This window comes from Nomia melanderi, chromosome 9 (genome assembly GCF_051020985.1).
Source record: "Nomia melanderi isolate GNS246 chromosome 9, iyNomMela1, whole genome shotgun sequence".
Taxonomy (NCBI): Eukaryota; Metazoa; Arthropoda; class Insecta; order Hymenoptera; family Halictidae; genus Nomia; species Nomia melanderi.
In genome coordinates, this window is record NC_135007.1 from 9,214,366 (window position 1) to 9,233,925 (window position 19,560).

General features: G+C 42.1%; 3 protein-coding genes across 9 annotated transcripts in view; 2 read left to right on the top strand and 1 right to left on the bottom strand.

Moving 5' to 3' along the window:
• Window positions 1–798: 798 nt before the first annotated feature.
• Window positions 799–10,199, bottom strand: LOC116427762 (cysteine-rich protein 1). 3 transcript variants are annotated; one of them, XM_031978498.2, is made up of 4 exons: window positions 10,046–10,199; window positions 9,746–9,887; window positions 1,364–1,516; window positions 799–1,089 (listed from the first exon to the last, which is right to left on the bottom strand). In XM_031978498.2, exons 2-4 carry the CDS (start codon window positions 9,783–9,785, stop codon window positions 1,046–1,048), a joined length of 237 nt encoding a protein of 78 aa, XP_031834358.1. In that variant the 5' UTR covers window positions 9,786–9,887; window positions 10,046–10,199; the 3' UTR covers window positions 799–1,045. The 3 variants fall into 3 exon arrangements, with proteins under 3 accessions (XP_031834358.1, XP_031834357.1, XP_076226888.1); XM_031978497.2 differs by having other exon boundaries at window positions 10,030–10,184; XM_076370773.1 differs by lacking the exon at window positions 10,046–10,199 and having other exon boundaries at window positions 9,746–9,951.
• A 1,162-nt stretch (window positions 10,200–11,361) lies between these two features.
• LOC116427778 (transient receptor potential cation channel subfamily A member 1 homolog) lies at window positions 11,362–15,127 on the top strand. 2 transcript variants are annotated; one of them, XM_031978534.2, is made up of 9 exons: window positions 11,362–11,873; window positions 11,935–12,190; window positions 12,298–12,500; window positions 12,590–12,808; window positions 12,898–13,226; window positions 13,324–13,597; window positions 14,074–14,364; window positions 14,553–14,806; window positions 14,936–15,127. In XM_031978534.2, exons 1-9 carry the CDS (start codon window positions 11,490–11,492, stop codon window positions 15,111–15,113), a joined length of 2,388 nt encoding a protein of 795 aa, XP_031834394.2. In that variant the 5' UTR covers window positions 11,362–11,489; the 3' UTR covers window positions 15,114–15,127. The 2 variants fall into 2 exon arrangements, with proteins under 2 accessions (XP_031834394.2, XP_031834395.2); XM_031978535.2 differs by having other exon boundaries at window positions 12,325–12,500.
• A 2,524-nt stretch (window positions 15,128–17,651) lies between these two features.
• LOC116427844 (protein pangolin, isoforms A/H/I/S) overlaps window positions 17,652–19,560 on the top strand; it is a 282,374-nt gene continuing 280,465 nt past the window's right edge. Inside the window, exons 1-2 of one of the 4 annotated variants that reach the window (XM_076370447.1) lie at window positions 17,652–18,597; window positions 18,809–19,481. In XM_076370447.1, coding sequence (XP_076226562.1) covers window positions 19,332–19,481 — 150 coding nt within the window. In that variant the 5' untranslated portion in view covers window positions 17,652–18,597; window positions 18,809–19,331. Of the gene's footprint in view, window positions 19,482–19,560 lie in introns of all 4 variants that reach the window. The other 3 variants (XM_076370446.1, XM_076370449.1, XM_076370448.1) reach the window with 3 other exon arrangements.

Sequence of the window (19,560 nt, forward strand, 5' to 3'; positions counted from 1 at the left end):
TGCCGAGTCTCGCTGTTGATACTTGCAAACAAAACTCTGTACATCCTTTTTAAATAAATATGAGGTTTATATGAAACTTGTTGTCATCCATTATTTACATTCTGTCTAAGGAGAAGGGAAGAAGGATTCTTCGATCACCTGATAGGCGAAATATTTCTGTGCATAAAGAATTTTAGATAGTACATGAAATTTAAGAATTGTTTACTGAGTCGAATTCACTGTTAATCATCATCTTTCGCTTAGAGACTTTTGTCTATATCTGCTTAACGTGAATGTGGATCTTTCGAATTTCACTTTCGTTGAACATTAAATGTTCGTACCATCTTTCTAAATATTTCTTGGTAAATCTTAATCGCAATTTTAAATGAATTTTCAAGCAGAGTCTTTTCTGACATTATATTCTTTTTATTGATATCTGAAAAAAACGAAGTAAGTCTATGACATGTAGACATTAGGCACGATGTCAAATTCTAGAAACGTATCTGAAAAAATAGTTATTCGTGTATTTTATTGTATATATCGTTTATTACAATGTGTGAACAAGGACAAAATGTATGACTACTTCAGAAAAAATGTTAGTGAATATTTAAAAGAAATGAAAATTTAAATAAAAATTTAAAAATTTCAATTAAAAGTAGTACGCGAATCAAATGTAAATGAAACATGTGCTGCCATCTTGGAGTATTACTAAGTACAGTATCTGAATCTTTATCGGTAGGTAAGTGACTGTCAGAAGAGAATGACGATTTCTTCTTTACGGACAGATGATGGAAGAGGTCTAAAGTATAACAATTCAAATTGTATTACAAATTTTTATTTAACAGCGCAGCTACTAAGAAATTACATAATACATTAGGTAATCTTATAAAAAATTGAATATATGAAGTCTTGCATAGCGTATTTTTCGTATTCCATACGAGGGGATTGTACTTAGCACATGTATACTTAAGTGATCTGTTTATCATTACATTAACAATAAATTCTATAGCACAGGTAACGCGGTTCATTCAGCAATAAGTTATCACTGCCTTACATCGTCGATTGTTTACTTTTTGTAAACGTAGCTTTCTGCGCCACCTCGTCCGAACCCTAAAAATGAATAGAACATTATTCTTTATTTCATTTGATACCATGATTCTTAATCAGAAGTTTGTAGTAAAATGTTTGACACGTATGTGATTGATGAAGATTAACCAAACAAATCCCAGAAATCGTTTAAAGTGTCAGTAAGAAGTACTATATGCGTAAGATCAAGAATAAACCGAAGTACATTAAGAATCTGAAGGCTCTTAAGCGATTATCTACGAGTTTAAGGTATTAAATAAATCCACTACTTTTTTTAAAAGATTTACCGGTTGCTTACCTCCAGGGCCGAACAGAGCAGAATAACAAGGATGATTGCAATAAGGTTTGCCTTCGTGTTCCGAATGGCTACCCGGTGTCAACGTTTTATTGCACTTTTCGCAGCGTAAGCAGCCACCATGCCAGTCCTTCCCCAGCGAAGTTTTCCTTTCAGCTGTAAAAGACAAAGTAAATAATATACGGATTGTCCGCAATTTCTCTTACACCTTACAGTCCACGGTAATATTTAATGCTTCTAATAGGGTGAAACGGAAACGAGGAAGTCATTACATTTGATCAGATCTATTCGTATGGCCTCAATCCACCCTAACAAAGCCCTATGTGGTCGTGTTCCCGATAAGGAAGCCCGAAGGAATTTTTATCAGCTCTCAGCTAACAATAAGTAGCTAAATCCTGCATACTTATTGATCTGTGGGATTATAAAATGATAATCTAAAGAGGCGTTAAAGGCAACTTTCCACCGACTTGTTTGAAAGATATTTGGTTTTAAATAATTCTGTCACTGGGTTCATCGCCCAGGTAAATAATTTCAACATATAAAAGTAACAAAATTAAATTTTCACAAAAATCATGTGATTATTACGTTTTTCTGGTTATAGTAAGTAGAAACAGAAAGTAATGAACAGACACTACTCAATATCATACAAACGTGTAACCATTGAAATCAATTCCTACGTAAGAACAAATTTGACTTTCACATTTTTAATAGAAAAAATTGTACATAAATATTCAAGGTACAGAACGCATGAAGTATAATAAATCTTCCTTCAAATTTCACAGTGTTAAGGAGGACATTTTTATCTAGTACAATGTTTACAAACACCTTTACATTAATCAACGTGTCAAAACGCGAATCGACGATTGGCAGAGCTCTCCAATAGACCAAGTACCCAATAAAACCCACAAACAAAGAGTTACGTCTGCTGAACCGCGGCGTTTAACGACGAATTAACTTGGCTAATGCCCCTTATCGGAAATGAAAGGGCTCAGGACGACGTCATCGACGAGACCGGATCGATCGCGGCAGACAATGCAACACGAACGGTGGCTGCGTTTGAAAATCCTCCCATCGCTGATCAAAATGCAGAAACGTCCCCCATCCGGGACTCGCTCGACGCACCATCGCTGCAGACGTCTTCCCCCTCCGCAGAACGACTGTCTACTCCATTAGCAATTTCGTAATTATGAAATTCAATGGCCTGTCCTCGGAGGATCCGATCGGCGGCCTGTCATTCAGCCGAGGCGCGAATGCGAAACACCCTGCGGACCGTTCGCGAGTGAACCGGCGGAAAAAAGGGCCGACGCCGCTTTACAAAATTCCGTATTCCAACGCAACCGTATTGTGCGTGACGCCCCGCTGAATTCCCACGTGCGGCCTACTCGCGTCGTGCGAGTCTCGAGGAACGGAAAAAGTGTCGCACGCGAATAATCGCGAGAAGGGACGAAAGCGTGGCGCGCGATCCAGACAAGAAGCTCGCACGCGGCCGTCTTTTGTTCCCGGCTCGCGAGTGAAGCGCGCGCGTTGCTTGATTAACCGAAAGCTTTTGGAATTCTGCAGCCGGGGAAACAACCTCAGCAACGCGGCGATTGAACAGGGATTTTTCTGATTTTCGTTGAGTAATAACTGACTAATCGTGGTGCTCTTGTGTCTTGGACTTACTAGAACATTCTGGCTATAGGTTTTAAATGTAACAAAATTGTCTGGATAAAGAAGGATATTAAGGGTTTAAGAGAAATGTAAGAAGATGAAATTCGAGTCACATTGTGATGCAAGCACGAAACTTTTTAGTTAATTTAATTAATAAATTAAGGAGATTCAAATGAAATTAAATACATACAAATCTGGAAACTTGTTTATGTAGCTTCCACTCAGCAGATACAAATAAATATGGAAGTCCTAATCATAAGGATTCAAAAGGGTTTCCCCAGACTGCGATAAGAACCGTGTAGATTTTCTGTCAAAATTCGTAAACGTTTACATCTGTATCCGAGTGCAAGGGTTGACCAGAGTCTGGCATCAGAAACATTGACATCGAACGAGTCGAGTGAACCGTGTATCCATCGGATTTTCCTCGGGGTAGCGTTCTGCCATTCGGCGGATGTCGCGGCAGTGGCGCACACGCTCGGCCGGAAAGTCTACAAAAGACCGCGGAATCAGAGAACCGCGTGTGTACCTTTTCTTCGTCGGGTGTGCCGCGGTGCGTCATGCCATTACGGCATATCAAACCTCGCGGGGAAGACAAAAAAAGCCACGGACCGTGGCGGGCTGGCGGTTGGCATTCAAACGTTCCTCCGCGTCTAAGAAGGAGCACAAAGGACGCTGGTGCCAGTGAGGGGAATTGGAAAATGACGAGAAGCGGAGAGAGACAAGGGGGTCTAAAGGGGTCGACAGAAGCCTGACTGCGACGGGAGGAGAGGGGAGGAGGAGAACGGGTTGCGCGGGTGGACAGGAGGCAGAAAAGGAACGGAATGCGAAAGAAGCGAGGGAGAAAGCGAGAAGGAACCTGGAACGAAGAATAGGAACCGGGGTAGAAAGAGAGACGGCAGAGGCAAGGAAGGGTACGGCATAAAGGGCCATTAGTTAATTAACTCCTAATTATCTGGCGGCGGAGAAGCGAGTGCATAATCGTCAAGCATTGCTGCTGTGCAGTGGTAGCGCGAAAAAGGCAGACAGTGCTGTGCACGGATCGTTGCGCTCGGGCGCCAAACAATCGGCGGCTGCTGATTGCATAGGCTCGGTACATCATCCCCCGGTCTTTCCCTGTTTCCCTCTGTTTTCTTTTTTCTTCTTCTTTATTTCATCGGTAGACCGTTTTCCACCCTAGCCGCCCACTCTTCTTCCCTTCTTTCAAAACTGCCGACCCAACCGCGCCACCCCCCAACTACAGAGAGACTCGGCGAAAAAAAAAGAAAATAAAAACCCTTCATCGTAGCTTTCTCCCGTTAGCATCCCGTGGATGGGGTTGAAGGTAGGAGGAAGCGTAGGAGGATGAAGGAGGAGGATGTTCGCCGGTGTTCCTTCTCTCCGCGAGCCTCCTCATTCTTCCTCCTCGCCTTCGTTCGTCACCGCGGCTCGGCCATTCTTCTGCAAACCTGTTTCCCCTCCGTTCTTCTTATTATTAACCCCCCGTGCTCCCACCCTGAACCCCATCGCGGAGCTCGTTGTCGCTGTCCCCGGCGCTGGACACTTTATTGTTGTTCCTTTCGATGCAACGTGACTCGGTACGGTTTCAACGACCCTCCCTTCTTCTCCCGTATCCGTTTTACTTTTTCCTTTTCGCACGGCGACCACACGAATCATGGCGAACCCGCTTGTATTCAGAGGAATGACTGGATCAGGCTGGTTACGCGGCTTATGATGCCGTCTTTTTTCTTTCCATTTCTCTTTTCCCCTTTCCTCTTTCTTTCTGTCCTTATTACCTTCCTTTTCGCTTTTTTATTTTGAAAGAGAGACCGATGAAAAAGATTAACGACAGATTACCGGGCAAAGAGTTTCTATCTGAAATCCCGCGCTCCCTGCGCGAAAGAATTTCTCCGTCTCTTTGGTCGCCGTTTTTTTCAGGTCGTCGGAGATGTCATTGAAACAATGCCGCTTTGAAACTCGAAGAGCTGCGAGCAGATACAGCGAACATGATAACGTTGACACAGTGACAGCATTCAGTCGTTGCTCGCCGGGGATCGAACCGATGCACAACTTGATCGCCGTTTCTTCGTCGAGAAAAGAAATTACTTGTTGCCAAGTAGTATTCGCCTGTAGCTTGTGGGATTGCTATCTGTTTAAGTTTCTATCCGTTTAAGTCCTCTCACGAGTTGGACGAAGCTGCTATCAAGAAGATTGAAAATGCTTGAAACCGTTCGAAATCAGGAGCGCATCGCTCGAGAGACTTCCTTTCCGCCATGTTCCGCGGAGCGTTCGTAAAAATTAAGGCGGCATACCAGCCGAGCTACTCGCTTCGACAAATGCTAAGAAATCATTTAAACGCGGCTTATTTCAAAGCTTTCGGTGCCCGTTCCTCAAAGGACCGTGGATCTTTGCAACCGGCTCAAGAAGCTCCTAGCTTTGCGGCGCACGTCACCATGATATAACTCCGGCGGAAACAAAGAAAACCCAAGGTGAAAGCCACCGTTTTCTTCTTCGCGAACACGCGCTCCCGTTCCGACACACGCGCCTCGTCCTCCTCCGTGGAGCTACAAAAGTTACCTTGCTCGCGCGTACTTGCCGACCATTAAAGATTCATGACGGCGATTAATTAAATCTACCGAAGACTCTTAATTAACCGATGACAAGTATCGCTTATTTGGGAGTGTTGAAACATCAGTTACAACGATTTATGTTCACGGTGATCTATTTTATTCTCCAAACTTTTGGTGGGTTGAACTTCGATTTCAAATCTGAATTTAAATTTATATTAAAATTCGAACTTATATTTGAATTTGAACCAAATATAACGAAGCAAACAATAAAACAATAAAAAGAACGCAATAGTATTCAATATGAACTGCACTCCAACATTAACATTCTAAAATCATCCACAACAAAACTAAACCAGCAAACAAAACATTATCCTACTTCGTCCACGATCGCCATTCAAGAAACACTCTACAAAAACAATGCACCGACCCAATCCACAGAAACATATACAATCCCAGAAAAAAAGTTTGAAGTTTCGCGATCGCAATCGATGCCCTCGGTGCTCGCCAACGTACAAAAATAGCTCCAATTGCGTCGTATTAACGACACCGGGAACCCGGAGTAATGGCGTTTCCCTTATCGTCGCCGATTTCGCGTAGGCCGCGTCCGACACGCGCGCCGACGCAACCGAACGCGCGTCCTGTCGCGATAATCTTGGTCGGCCAATTGTGCCGTCGCCGGTGTTCCCGTGAAAGGTGCACACGGATAAACGGAGCCTCCGGGAAGCATCGGCGGGATCCACCGGCGTTTCCCTTCGGGTACACGAGTGGAAGCTTCGTATTAAGAGAGGTTCGCTTTTAATTGCGCGCTTCCTCTTTCGAGCAGCCTTTTAGACGGCCGTTAAAGCACTATTAGTGCTGAAAGCGGATTTTTCTGAATGTGCTGCTGCAGTAGCGTGCCTGCGCCCGCGCGCCAACGCGGCTACGTACACGAGGCTTTCAGATCGGCGCAAGTAGGCGTGCGAGAAATGGATGCCGAGGCAAGGGGCGAATTAGAGGGACGACACTCTTTTCCTTGTATCGTGGAAAAAAGTTTCAAAGAGGAAGGTCACTGGCCTCTAAACTCTTCGACGGAAGCGCGGCTCGCGTTTTTAATCCGCCGCCGGGACCGGCGCACCGATTTAGGAGAGTTCGCGGGGAAACGAAGGGAAACATAGTCACCTAATTAGTCGTTAGACGCGCTGGCATGTGGGGAACGTGGGAATTGGTGTGGACGTTACAGAAATAACGGGTGTTCGGACCTTGAATATTATGTGTTGCTTGGTAAAGAGTATAATGTGTTACTGATTGTCTAGAGGATTTTATTTAATTAAATTGGTGTTGTGATGTTAACTTTTTTGTGAAATAAATGTGGAACACTTTGTTACAATGAATTCGGAATGGCATTGTTGTGATTACTCTGTTTTATGAATTTTTATTTGATATTCTGTAGATGATTCTTGTAAAGTTTTTCTTGGTGTATACGGGTTTATACAAAATATGAATTTATTGTATAATATGCAATCAATGAGTAATTCAATGGATTCAGATGTGAAAATTGTGTTCAAGCGATTTCGTTATTAAATAATAATCATCTATATAAACACGTTCCTTTTTCTTATTTTTCAACGATTGCTCAGGTGTCACGTTAATTCTAAAGTAGTCAGGTTAATATCTACTATAATGTATACGTAGAACCTTTGAATAATTTATGAAAGTAATGTCGAATCAAATGCATGCTAAAATGTAGAGAGACATAATAAGAAAGTTATTTTTCAGCGAGCTGAAACATGGTTAAACAAAGCAGAGCGTTAATCAAGAAGACTGAAGGTTGCCTCGCTGAGACCACTAGAGTTGGTAATAATAATATTCATAGGAATTTTAACATTGTTTTGCATGTCCGCCATTGTGTTATTCAGTGACCAACGTTTAATAAGAGTACGAGCTTTTCGTTCTTGTTGATATTCTACGTGAGTACGTACTGTACGCCTGCATAATTACGACTATCGCGGGACGCGAAAAAAAGGACACGTATAGTTGAATGTATTCATGAATAATCGAATGTTCTATTATTGGAAATAATTACATGGAACACATTTCCACATGGTGAATAAGTTTAGAGTGATACAGCGGAAAAATAACAGAATCATCGACCAAAGTAAAATAATTACAGAAACTGCACTGCAGACACGTTCGACTATTTCGACTGGCAGAAAATTTTCTTTTACACCGTTCTTATTTAAATGAATTATATAACTCAGTAGTATTTGTATATTTGGAAAATTCCTACATTACAGAACGTTTAAAAATTGTAATCTTTATAGTCCGCAACTTATATTGCTCATCACAAAGTTATCGAGTCTTGCATATCGTACATTCGACCGTGACTGAACGCAACTGATTATAATAATGCATACTAATATTCGCAATAATGTTCAACACCGACGTTTCTCCGAATAGTTGCGAATAAACCGACAGATATTTTGTCGTGTCGTTTGACTGATTTTTTGAGCCATGCGAAATCAATTGTAATACAGACTGTATGAAGTCTACATACACATACATATGTTCCGTTGTATACAATTTCCTTCCTAGTGACTTGTATTACTCACTACCTATATTACATGGCAGGTTGTACATAGTGGGCCGAGGCTGATATAATGTTTGTCAAGGTGGACCGCGGGAATGACATCATTGGTGTCGTCACTCGTACGCACACTAGTATCGCAACATGGTACATGGTTATTGTTGTGACATAAATTGTTCGAAAAAAATTTCGCAAAATCTTGCACAAGCATCAATATCGAAAAGATGCAGCTCAAAGCTAATGATTGGCATCGCCGCTGGACGATTTATCCGCATTAGATAAACAGATTCTTTATCTGCATGAATAATCTTGATAACGAGCACAGAAAAAGAATCAGTGGTTCATATGTTGATTTAAATTCTAAATATTTATGTTTGTGAATGTTAACATTAAATACGTTAAAGTATTAGTAATAAATTAATGCAATGTTTCTATCGGTGCGACTGAATAGAAATAATATTAACTATTGGATTTACATTTATTTATTTATATTGCTTTTATCTTCTATGTATAATAAAATTGAACCATAAATTGAGTCACCATCAATCGATAGTCTTAACCATAGATTAGCGTATCTGTTTCTTAAACCTTTTAAGATAAAATCGATGGAAAGAAATTTAGACAAAAAGAATTGAACCTTAAGGTGTTATAAAACATTTCTCGCGGTATTATCACGGATTTATTTGTATTATCTTTACTATTCTACTCCAAACAGATAGAACTTCAGATAACTAAGTCCTTCAGTATATGAATTCATAATTTCATATGGAATATTATAAATGTATGAATGATGTGGCAGTTTGTATGTTGAGCAAGAAAGGTTACTGGAAACAGCTGAAGAAATTACGACTGTGTTGTGGAGATACATAAATTCTTCAACGTCACGAATAGGACACGGAAGATACGAGAAGTCACTGACTTCAAATCTCATTATTATATTCTAATTCCCAAAATCTTGTACCTTGTCATAAATCAAAATACATTTTTACTCAAAATCTGGAAATATCCCTTTCTCTATAACCCTTTATTTTATATGATTAACTTAGAACCATATTAAAAGCTTTAAAATGAATTTAATGAATATTATTTAGTTCTTGTCAATTAAGGAAAAGTGCTATTTCGCGTTTATAAATTTCAAATTTGCTTAACCGTGCTGTACACTAATTAAAATACTTATCACGATCTCATGTATACACACCAGTAAAAAATTTGTCTCATTCATTCCTTAACAGAAATATTTTGATTCAGAACACTTACAATTAGAACTTTCAATACACCTAAATCGTCAACACGTCTTTATCCAAAACCCAGTTCCACATGAGAATAACTTTACAAAAAACATTCCTTTTTCATCAAAAATATTCAACATCTCCCGATAAGATATATAGGGCATTCTTTCAAACCAACCACTAAGAAACCATACATAAATTAAAAAGCAAATCTACTTGATTTCAACATTTATATCCATGCATTATGCAAACGTTAACGCTACAAATAAAACATTACAACTCTCCTATATTAAATCAAGCGGTAACTGAAAATCACCTCTCTTAGTGCAAGGAGTTAAATTGTCTCACGAAACAACGTCTGCACCGATAGTCAGTCGAGAAATGGTCAGTCACTCACCGAAATAAACGGGCTTATCACATCTCGGGCAGTTTGGCATGTTGGATTCGGTTCTCACGAACGGTTCGTTCGAACGGCGGTCGTCGATACTACGAAGAAGATCTTCTCAGCAGCGTGGTCAAGCGCGTACTGGGTCCGAGTTCTGCAAGGTAACGCGATATTCTCCAGTTGATTGAGCAAGCGAACGTGTGTTAACGCCGGCCGGACGGGCGCATATGTGTGTGCGCGCGAGAAACCCGCGGTAAGGTCGCGTCAGCTCGGAACTGGTATCCCGGCTCGGTTACCTGAATATGAGCGCACCTGAACTTGCGCCAGGGGAATCGAACCTTCGTCTTTTGCTCCCCGTTTGCTTGCACTCGGTAAGGATCGCCTACTGAGACCCAGCGACGCTCGTCGATGGGGACCGTTATCCATTGTTGACAGATTCGTTATCGAATCCGCATGCCCGAGCGCCGCTCCGTTCATGAGTATTCAGTACGACCTATCGCCGGTTCGCCCGCAAATAACGGAGCACTTGCACTTGTAATGCTATCGAGAGGTCGCGGAAGACATGCCGGACATAAGAGGATGTGATACACTATTCTTACGTAATACGCAGACTACGAGCGTTTTTTTGCAGATTTGAGTCTTCGTAGGCTGGTTCGCGGACGTTAGAGCTGTCTGGACGTCTATTTACACGGGATTTTAGAGCGTTTCGCGCGAGAAATAGAAACCTTGTTAGTTGATTAAGATTTTTATGTTGCGTTGAACGGTCTTGGCGGTTGGATATGTTAAGGTTGACGGATATTCTGAATATTCTTTTTGATTTTGCCAAAGAAGTATGGGGAATGCTCAAAGAAGCAAATATGATGAATTGTATTACCTGTTTCTTGGAGCGTTTTTCCAGGTTTAAGTAATAGATGTAGATGAATTATTAGACAGGATATAAATGTTAAAAGATAGAATAAAGTAGATAATGTAAATATGCTTAATAGAAATGGGGTCAGTTTATTGTCATCCTATTGTGTTTTATTTTTCTGTAAAGAAACATCCTATATATATATATAATATTTATAAATATTTTTGTTTCCTAAAAATTTACCTTGCCCCTTTTGGAATTGCCCGTTATCTCTAGATTTACTAAACGCATCAATTCGACGCATATTAACTTTTATAAACGTTTTTTGGTAAATGTTTGCGTTGATTTTATTGCTGCAGTTACACGAACGTATATCCTAATTATATACTTTTAAACCTCTAATTCCTAAGATATAAACAAACGAATATCAATTCTTCTAGAAACAATAGAGTGAACTATACTATGAATGACCGTAAATCTAGTGTTAAAACTTTTAGAACAAAGATGAATAAAATGTACGAAAGAGTATATTATTTATTGATAAATAATTGTCTACGTTTATCAAGTCCGAAATTGATAAATAATCTATTTATTTCAATAAAGTAAAACGGTATTAAGTAACATATTATTTTGATCTTCCGTTTGTGAATAATAGGAATATCCCTGCAAAAATCCTTTGAGTACACTACAAAGACAGTGCAAACAAATATAGGACACACAGAAAGACTGCCGACGAAGGCTGACGCGATACATGTGTCAGTGTAGAGTGCAACTACATTCTTCACTGACCACATCCTGCCGTTCCTAATCAAATACCATGGAACCGTTACAGTTAAGAAAGTGCCAAATCAAAGCAAACATCATAAACACTGCGTTCAAAACGTTCTAAGTGAAAATTTAGTAAAAATGGATATTCTGGATGAAGGTCTTTCTAACATAATAAGTGACATAATGGACGGAGATACGGTGTTAGTGATGAACAGTCTTGCTACGAAGTTTGATAAGAGGTTGCTGCAGCCTATCGGGCGGATACGCGTTTACATGGTCCATCTGGCTGCTTTCCGAGGTAAAATGGAATTGCTGAAACTATTTCACAGAAATGGTGCCGACATAAACGCGACAGATGCAATCGGAAGGTGCGCGTTGTTCTACGCTGCCAATCGCGGAGATAATGAAATGGTCAATTGGTTGTTGCAACAAGGAGCATACACGGAGAACAAAGTCTCCATCGACACGTGCTTCAAGAATAACAATCGTTTAGTCCTGGGTCAATGTCCTATAGGAAATAACGTTAGTTCTCAAATTAAACATTATTTCTCTCGATTGGCTGTTCAAAAATATGTTTCTTCAGTTACCGTCCCCGGAGTGTATGGAAAGAACGCCATTGCATCAAGCGGTGGCGAACAACCACTCCGAGGTGGTCAAATTACTGGTGAACGCTGGCGCCAACGTACACGCCGAAGACGAACGTAGACACACTCCGCTGCTCTTGGCGGGATCCGTTAAGGAGATTCGAACGGATCCTAATGAGATGGGCAAATTCTTCGAAATTGTTAAGACTCTCGTATCAGCGGAAGCTTCGACAACTGTCTTTCGTCCGGTTACAGGTGAATATTGTGATTGAAATAATGAGACATTTTCGTTAAGTTTTAGATTTAATAGAAATTACCGTGTAAACGATTAGAAATGTAAGATGATGGGCAATTTTTGAAAGGTACCACACCGTTGCATACTGCTGCAGAATTAGGAAATGCTGCGGCAGCGAAAGTATTGTTGGACGCCGGTGCATCTCCTCTTCAACCATGCTACAACTTTGGCAACACTCCTCTTCACGTAGCTGCCTCTATTGGTAGCTACGACACGGTTTTAGTTCTTTTAGAGAAGACACCTTGTTTCGGCGTAGATATTACTAATAATGTATGTCCATTCAACTTCGAAGCAAATTTAGTTTCTTGTTTCATTCATAATAATCATTCATACTGCTGTTTCGTTGGCATCTTAATTAGATGAAACAGACACCTCTTTACTTAACTGCTTGCGGAGGATACTGCAAGTGTGCCAAAGTTTTAATAAATCGCGGTGGTAATTTGGCCGCGCAAACGGACTACGGTGAAACTGTCATGGATGTCATATTTACTCACATTCTAAGACCGCAAATATTTTTGAACGACGTATTCGACTCGGGAGTGCAAATACTAAACAAATCGAAGGGCGAAAATTTACAGGTAAGTAGTAATGTAATGATGACTACATTTCGTTCGCGACAGTCGGTGAAATTAATTGTCCGTTTTCCCCACTGCGTTTCCCTCTGTAGATCATCGTCAATTTCAATGTGCTGACGCCGGAAGTCGAGAAACAAATGGCAGTTGTTATGTCCCTCATCGCGGCGGCTCCAAGCGTGGAACAATTGTCGATACTGCAACACCCATTGCTGGAAACGTTCCTCTACTTAAAGTGGTCGAAGCTCCGAGTATTCTTCTTTACCCTCATCTTCGTGCACATCATGCTCGTTTTCTCCCTTTCCGGTTACACTATAATGTTGGTGCAATACGAGATGGATTATGCACCATTAAAAATAGTCTTAACATTCTTCTCGCTGGTACTTCTAATTCACAACATGGCGCAGATGTTGATGGCACCTAGGTCAGAGTCAGAAAATTATTTTTGAATCATTATCGATTTCCGTAGAATAAGACAAATGAAAATGTGCAGGGAAAGGTAAGAGCCGTTTTAATTGCAGATATTATTTGAGACAGTTCGAGATGTGGATGTCGTATGCGTGCGCGACAATATCGCTGGTGATTTCGCTGGGTAGCGGTTACAGAGAAGAGATTCAACCAAGGGGAGAAGTATTAAACGCCCCTCAGCATCTACCGCACTCGAAATGGATGCCGAGTTCCATCAGCGTGGCAATCTTACTTGGCTGGATACAAATGATGCTGATAATCGGCCGTCTACCGGCATGTGGATATTACGCACTCATGTTCTCCACGGTGCTCAGGAATATTCTGAAGGTCAGTGTGAAAAACGATCAACGTATAGATGAGAGGGGTAAAGGGAAGGGGAGAATATCAGACAGAAATTAACGAGTGTAACGATGTTACGAGAACTTCCAATTTTCCGTCGCCGGCGACAGACACGTCAGAACACGCACCGTGAATAAAAACCAGACATATTCGAGTTGGTAAAACGTTTTCACGGGAGGTCTTAACAGGGGCAACGTTAACCCTGATTTAATGCCGAGGGAGAGATTATAATTCCGTCTGTGTGACGGAAGATCCGCATTTAGCCGGGACGAAAGGTAAGAGAGGCGAGGACTCTTCCCTTCGACGAATATCGTTAGAAATGAAAAGCTGGGGAGGACCAAGGTTCTAAATGTCTCCACGGTGATACGGCTCCCATCAGGACCCACTTGCCTACTCCAACACACGAGCCCGACCACCCTCGCGATTATAACAACGTGCATCCGGGGCTTTTTATTTCCTTTCAGGTTCTCGCGGTGTTCATCTTCCTGATTGTCGGATTCGCGTTGAGCTTCACCGTTATGTTCCACGAGAACGACCAGTTTCGCAATTTCTGGACCGCCTTCGTCAAGACCATGGTAATGATGACGGGCGAGTACGAATACGCGGATCTGTTCGAGAAGAAGAAAGAGGAGAATTCCTCGCTACTATTCACCAGCGAGGTCTTGTTCCTTGCTTTCATCATGCTTGTTGGTATCAGCCTGATGAACCTGATGATCGGCCTCGCGGTCAATGATATCCAAGAACTAGAGAAACAGGTAAGAAGAATATTTTAGATCTTCGATATCGATTAAACATTCGTAAATGTTATTGCTTTTAATTATCTACGTTTGAAAACAATTAATTTTCATATACAAAATGTAGGATACTGTTACTAATATTTATATTTATTTTAAAGAATCAAGGAGAATAAAATGCATGGCACACATACTGATTTTCATTCCAGGGCCGCATTGCTCAATTGCTGAAGCAAGCTGAGTTCGTGAGTCACTTGGAAGGTTTAATATCACATCAAATCTTTCGTAGCAGTTGGCTACATCCACGGATAAAATATTGGCTTAATTCAAGACGCAACATTCCTAATACGTTCCATTTCTATTATCATAAACGTAATTCAGGCGATTTGTCGGCTAACATATCGGCTCCCAAAACAGAGGCATTGAGCTTGTTGGCTTTCAGAAACTTGTGCGCTGATAAAAAGTGAGTAAATTATTGCTTACCCAACGAAGAACTTTCGTCACGTGTCGATGAACCACAAACGCTTTACGCCTTCATTAATGATTTCACCTTAACGACCAGCTTTAAGAAAGTATGTACCCTTTTTTCCAGCTTGATAATGAGCGGGGAGTACAAGAGTAATGACAGCGATGCAGAACTGACGACGTTCCTCAAAGAATTGTCGCAACAGTTAACAACATTTTATGATCCTAACACAATGGGACAAAGGTTTTTAAAACCAAGCGACAGAAAAAATCAATTTTATCGGAGAAAGACTATGAATGTTTAAATTATTAACAAGACAGAAAGTACAATTAAGAATAACATTTGTCTTTCTATGTAACATATACAAAAACAATATACCATAAATAAAATAATTATTATATTTTATATAATATACATATTATATATATTATTATATTATATTATTATATTACATAATATAAATTTATACTTCAGGTTCATTATTTAGTAACATTCATTACTCTTTTTCTTCGTTCAAGAACATTAAATGCCCTTACATCATTAACTGCTAATAACTGCAAGAAATTTCGAAATTTTTATTAAAAACCTAAACTAATTTGTTCGTTAAATAAGTCGTTTTTATAATATAGAGGTCGTGAAATTCAATCCTTAGAGCATCGATACTACAGATTCCTGGTTACACAGAGTTCCATAAAATGTTAGATACGTTTTGTATCTTGTGTGCGGTACACTAATATGAGCTTTGAATGTTCTGTCAATAGTATTACTGAAAATATATTTTCTTATTGTCTATCGGTCTATAAGACCATCTGTATATTAATAATTTATACATAGCGCTAAATGTCGATATGGTAGGTTCTTCCTATTATCGATGCAGCACAGATTTTATTTTCAATGCAATACCATTTGCCCTACAGAGGTCTCTGCAAGATCATTTTCAAAACTTTCTTCGAACTAATATTTGAAAGATGAATTTACAGAAACTTATATAGAATATTGTCAATTTCTTTCATTTTGTAATAGGAAAGTTGACATGTTACATCGTACCATATATTATACATTTATCATTATTATTTGAAGATTATTTGTTTCAATTTATTTGTTTTCCCATTATCAAAGATTCAGAATTCTGTACGGATGGAGGTGGTAGACGAGCAACACATGACCTGTACCCTTACTTGCTTGGTCTGAAGAACGATTTATTTCATACCTGTTTGATCCCACACATCACAATTTGAGTATCCGAAGTTTTATAAGTTATACTTTGTATCTACAGTTTCGTCTCCATGATTTTCTTGAGCGTACAGTAGCAATTAATTCTGAAAGTATTGGCCGACTGAGTCAAAGCATGCACAGTTCACGAGGAAGAAGTACATAAGTGTTCATGAGTCTATCCGGCACACATATCACTTGCATTCTGGAAATAAAAATTAAAATAAAATTGAATAAAATATATTTCCCAATGAAATACACTAGTATGTACTAATATTTTGCAACGTCAAACGAAAAAATTCTATTAGTTGAACAGTCTGTATTGATTCCTCTATTTATAGCTTTGTAGTTCCCTCTCTCTTCATGTTACCAAACATCATTGTCCCATTTAACTTTTCTTATTTTCTTTCGTTAGTCAGTAATTTCAAAGTGCGCGAGGTTGTCACTATTGTTCTCGCATTGACACTTATTCGCGCTAATCTCCTGAAAGAGCATAAGCGTTATTTCGACATGCTGTAATATTTCGGAGAATTGATTTGGTTGTCCTGTTGCAAACCACTTTCTAGATAAATTAAAATCAGTTTAGACTGCGATTTCACACGAAGGAAATATCATCTGATCGCAGATTCCTCGCGTGCACGTGGTCTTGCTCTGTTCGCCGTGTGTCTGGTGTAATAGTCAGCTTTGTTACCAGCTAATAAAGGTACCAGTGTTTTGTGTCCAGATTTTAATTAAATACGTAAATCGAATACGACGTTACCGGGCGCATACATTACCATAAATTATCGCTCACCCACGGCTATGAAGGAATCACGCGCGCACCTGCTTTAACGGTCGTCGCAACAGCCTCGTTGCGTATTACGCATACAGCAGCTCCTTTTCTTTCGTGCAAACGATATTGGGCGCAGCATCGCATTCGTTGCATTCATCCTGAATAGGAAACAGGTAGAAAAGGTGTCGCTGAGCTGCATAAAGCGAATGGTATAACACATTACGCACTTTATAGGATTGATTTTGAAACGGGTTCAAAACGGAATTAACTTTCGGATCAAGGGTACCAAAACTATGCATATGAAATTGTTCGCCATTAACATCATCGAACTGAAAGCTGCTGCTTTAATGGTAATAAATTACCCTTCCTCGACCTAACAATTCCAATATACATTATATATACACTCGGTCTGTTTTTTTTACAGATTATTTCGCCCTTTCGAGAATAATTGTGGTAGCAATAATGGTTCAAGTACTGGAACTCTATTGAAGTTACATACATGATTAAAGTGATAGGGGTTGCAGTGATAGTACGATTAGTGATAGCATTAACAGTAGATGTAATTTTATAATTTTGAAGAACGATGGTGCTGGCAATTTTGTTGCTGCTGGCAACGAAAGTTGCGGGTGCAGTAATGGTAACAGTGGCAATAATGGTGGCGATGGCAGTGTCGACGGCGGCGGCGATGGCAGTGTCGGCAGCGGTGGCGTTGGCAGTGTCAGCGGCGGCGGCAGTGGTGGTGGCGGTGGCGGTGCCGGTGGCAATGGCAGTGTCGACGGCTTCGGTAGCAGTGGCGGTGGCGACGGCGATGACAGTGTCGGCAGCGGTGGCGTTGACAGTGTCAACGGCGACGGCGGCGGCGACGGCGGCGGCGGCGGTGGCGGTGGCGGTGGCGGTGCCGGTGGCGGTGGCGGTGGTAGTGTCGACGGCGGCAGCGGTGGCGGTGGCGATGTGCTGTCGACGAAGAAAAAAAGCCAGCATCGACGGAGACGACGCTAAGAGTTCGGGCGAGCTCGCTGTGGTTCGGGCGAAGTCGTATCCGCCGCCTGCCTGCCATGACTGGCCGGCCTCGGCCTCGCGGGGGGCGAGGTGGTGCGACGGCGAGGGAAGCCGCGGCGGCGAATACTGCCTTCCGATTGGTTGGCGCGTGGGAGAGCCGCCCGCCCGAGCTCTCTGTCTCCGGCAGTCGGCACCGAGCATCCAGACAGAGCACATCGAGCCATCGGAGTCGGGGTGTGGTAGACGGAAACACGCACCTCGGGACCTTATCACGGGCACGATGGCCGTCCGGCGCGTGCACCGTCAACATCAACAACAAAAAACAGCAACGTCGTCACCGTTGTCGGGTGCCGCACTCGTCGCGCGTGCAATCCCCACTGATCTGCATACCACGGAATCGTAGGAAGCCGCATCGTGTGCGCACGCCAAAGTATCGGTGGCCCACCATCGTGCGGGGATACGTGGCGCGCAGATGGTGCACGCAATAAGAAACGAAAACAGAGAACGGGATCGCGCGACGCACGGAAATTTCGCCGCGCTCTTTAATCCGACGTACACGGCCCGCCAGCACACGCCACGCACTACTACACCACGTTCCACGACATTACCTCCTTCCTTGCCCTCTCGTTCCCAGCGTCCGTAACGCGCCTCCTCACCTTCACACGCGTCGGCCTTCCCACGCGGTCCTCCGTATCTTCGGTGAGATTACATTTCGGTTAGTACACGAGGAAAACGCGACGCGATCAGAGTTTCCGAGCGTTTACCCGTTTGGCTGTTAACCGTGCGTCGTTTTACAATTCCCGTGGTAAACATACATTATAAATTTATAAATCTGTATACACACATACACGCACGCACGCACACGCATACACATCCACACCGTACCTCTTATAATATACATATAAATATACACGTATATTTATATCGTTGTGTTTTGACTGGTGGTGCGTTTTATTGTTCGTCGTCGCGCGTTCTCACCGGTGCAACGTTCTTCTTGGTGCCCGTTCCCCGGGAAGTGTGCAGCCTTAACCTCCTCTGTCGACGACGGTGGCGACGGTAGTGTTAAAGGCAGAAAAAAATCAAAGAAAAAAGAAAAGTGACGGTGACGGTGAACCATTTTATTTCTCTGTGTTTCGTTCGATCGCGATATCTCCTCTGTTCTGTGCGGCAAACAGTGAGACAGAAGAGGGGCCCCCGTGGTGTCTTCTCTGACGGGTGGCGTGGTCGTCGTCGAGTCGCGCAAAAATCGTCTGCCGCGGCCAGACTACACGCGGGTCTCCGACGGATCGCTCGTCCGCTCGCTCGCGGTTCAGATCTAACGCGTCCGTCACGGACGCGCGTACAGTTCGTCGTAAATAGTGGCGACAGCTCGTTGGTGGCCGGTTAACGCGATATATCGGTGAACCGCCGTTCGAAACTCCCGCGTCGGGCCGGCTACGGCCGCCTAACCTCTAGTTAGTCCGGCGGACACACCTCTCACGTTAAATCAGTGGACAACGAAAGACAGGAAAGACGGTGGCCGTCGCTCGGCCAGCAATAATGCCGCACGTGAGCAGCAGCGGCGGCGGCGACGATCTCGGCAGCGAGGACGAGGTCAAGGTCTTCAAGGATGAGGGCGAGGACGAGAAGAGGTCCTCCGAGAACCTCACGGAGGAGAAAAGTTCCCTCATCGACCTCACGGAGTCCGAGGTGCGTGTCACCAACCCCTTCTGTAATCGCCAACTATCTCCATTTCCAACCCTGCGAAATCGGCTGGACCCGTCGTCCC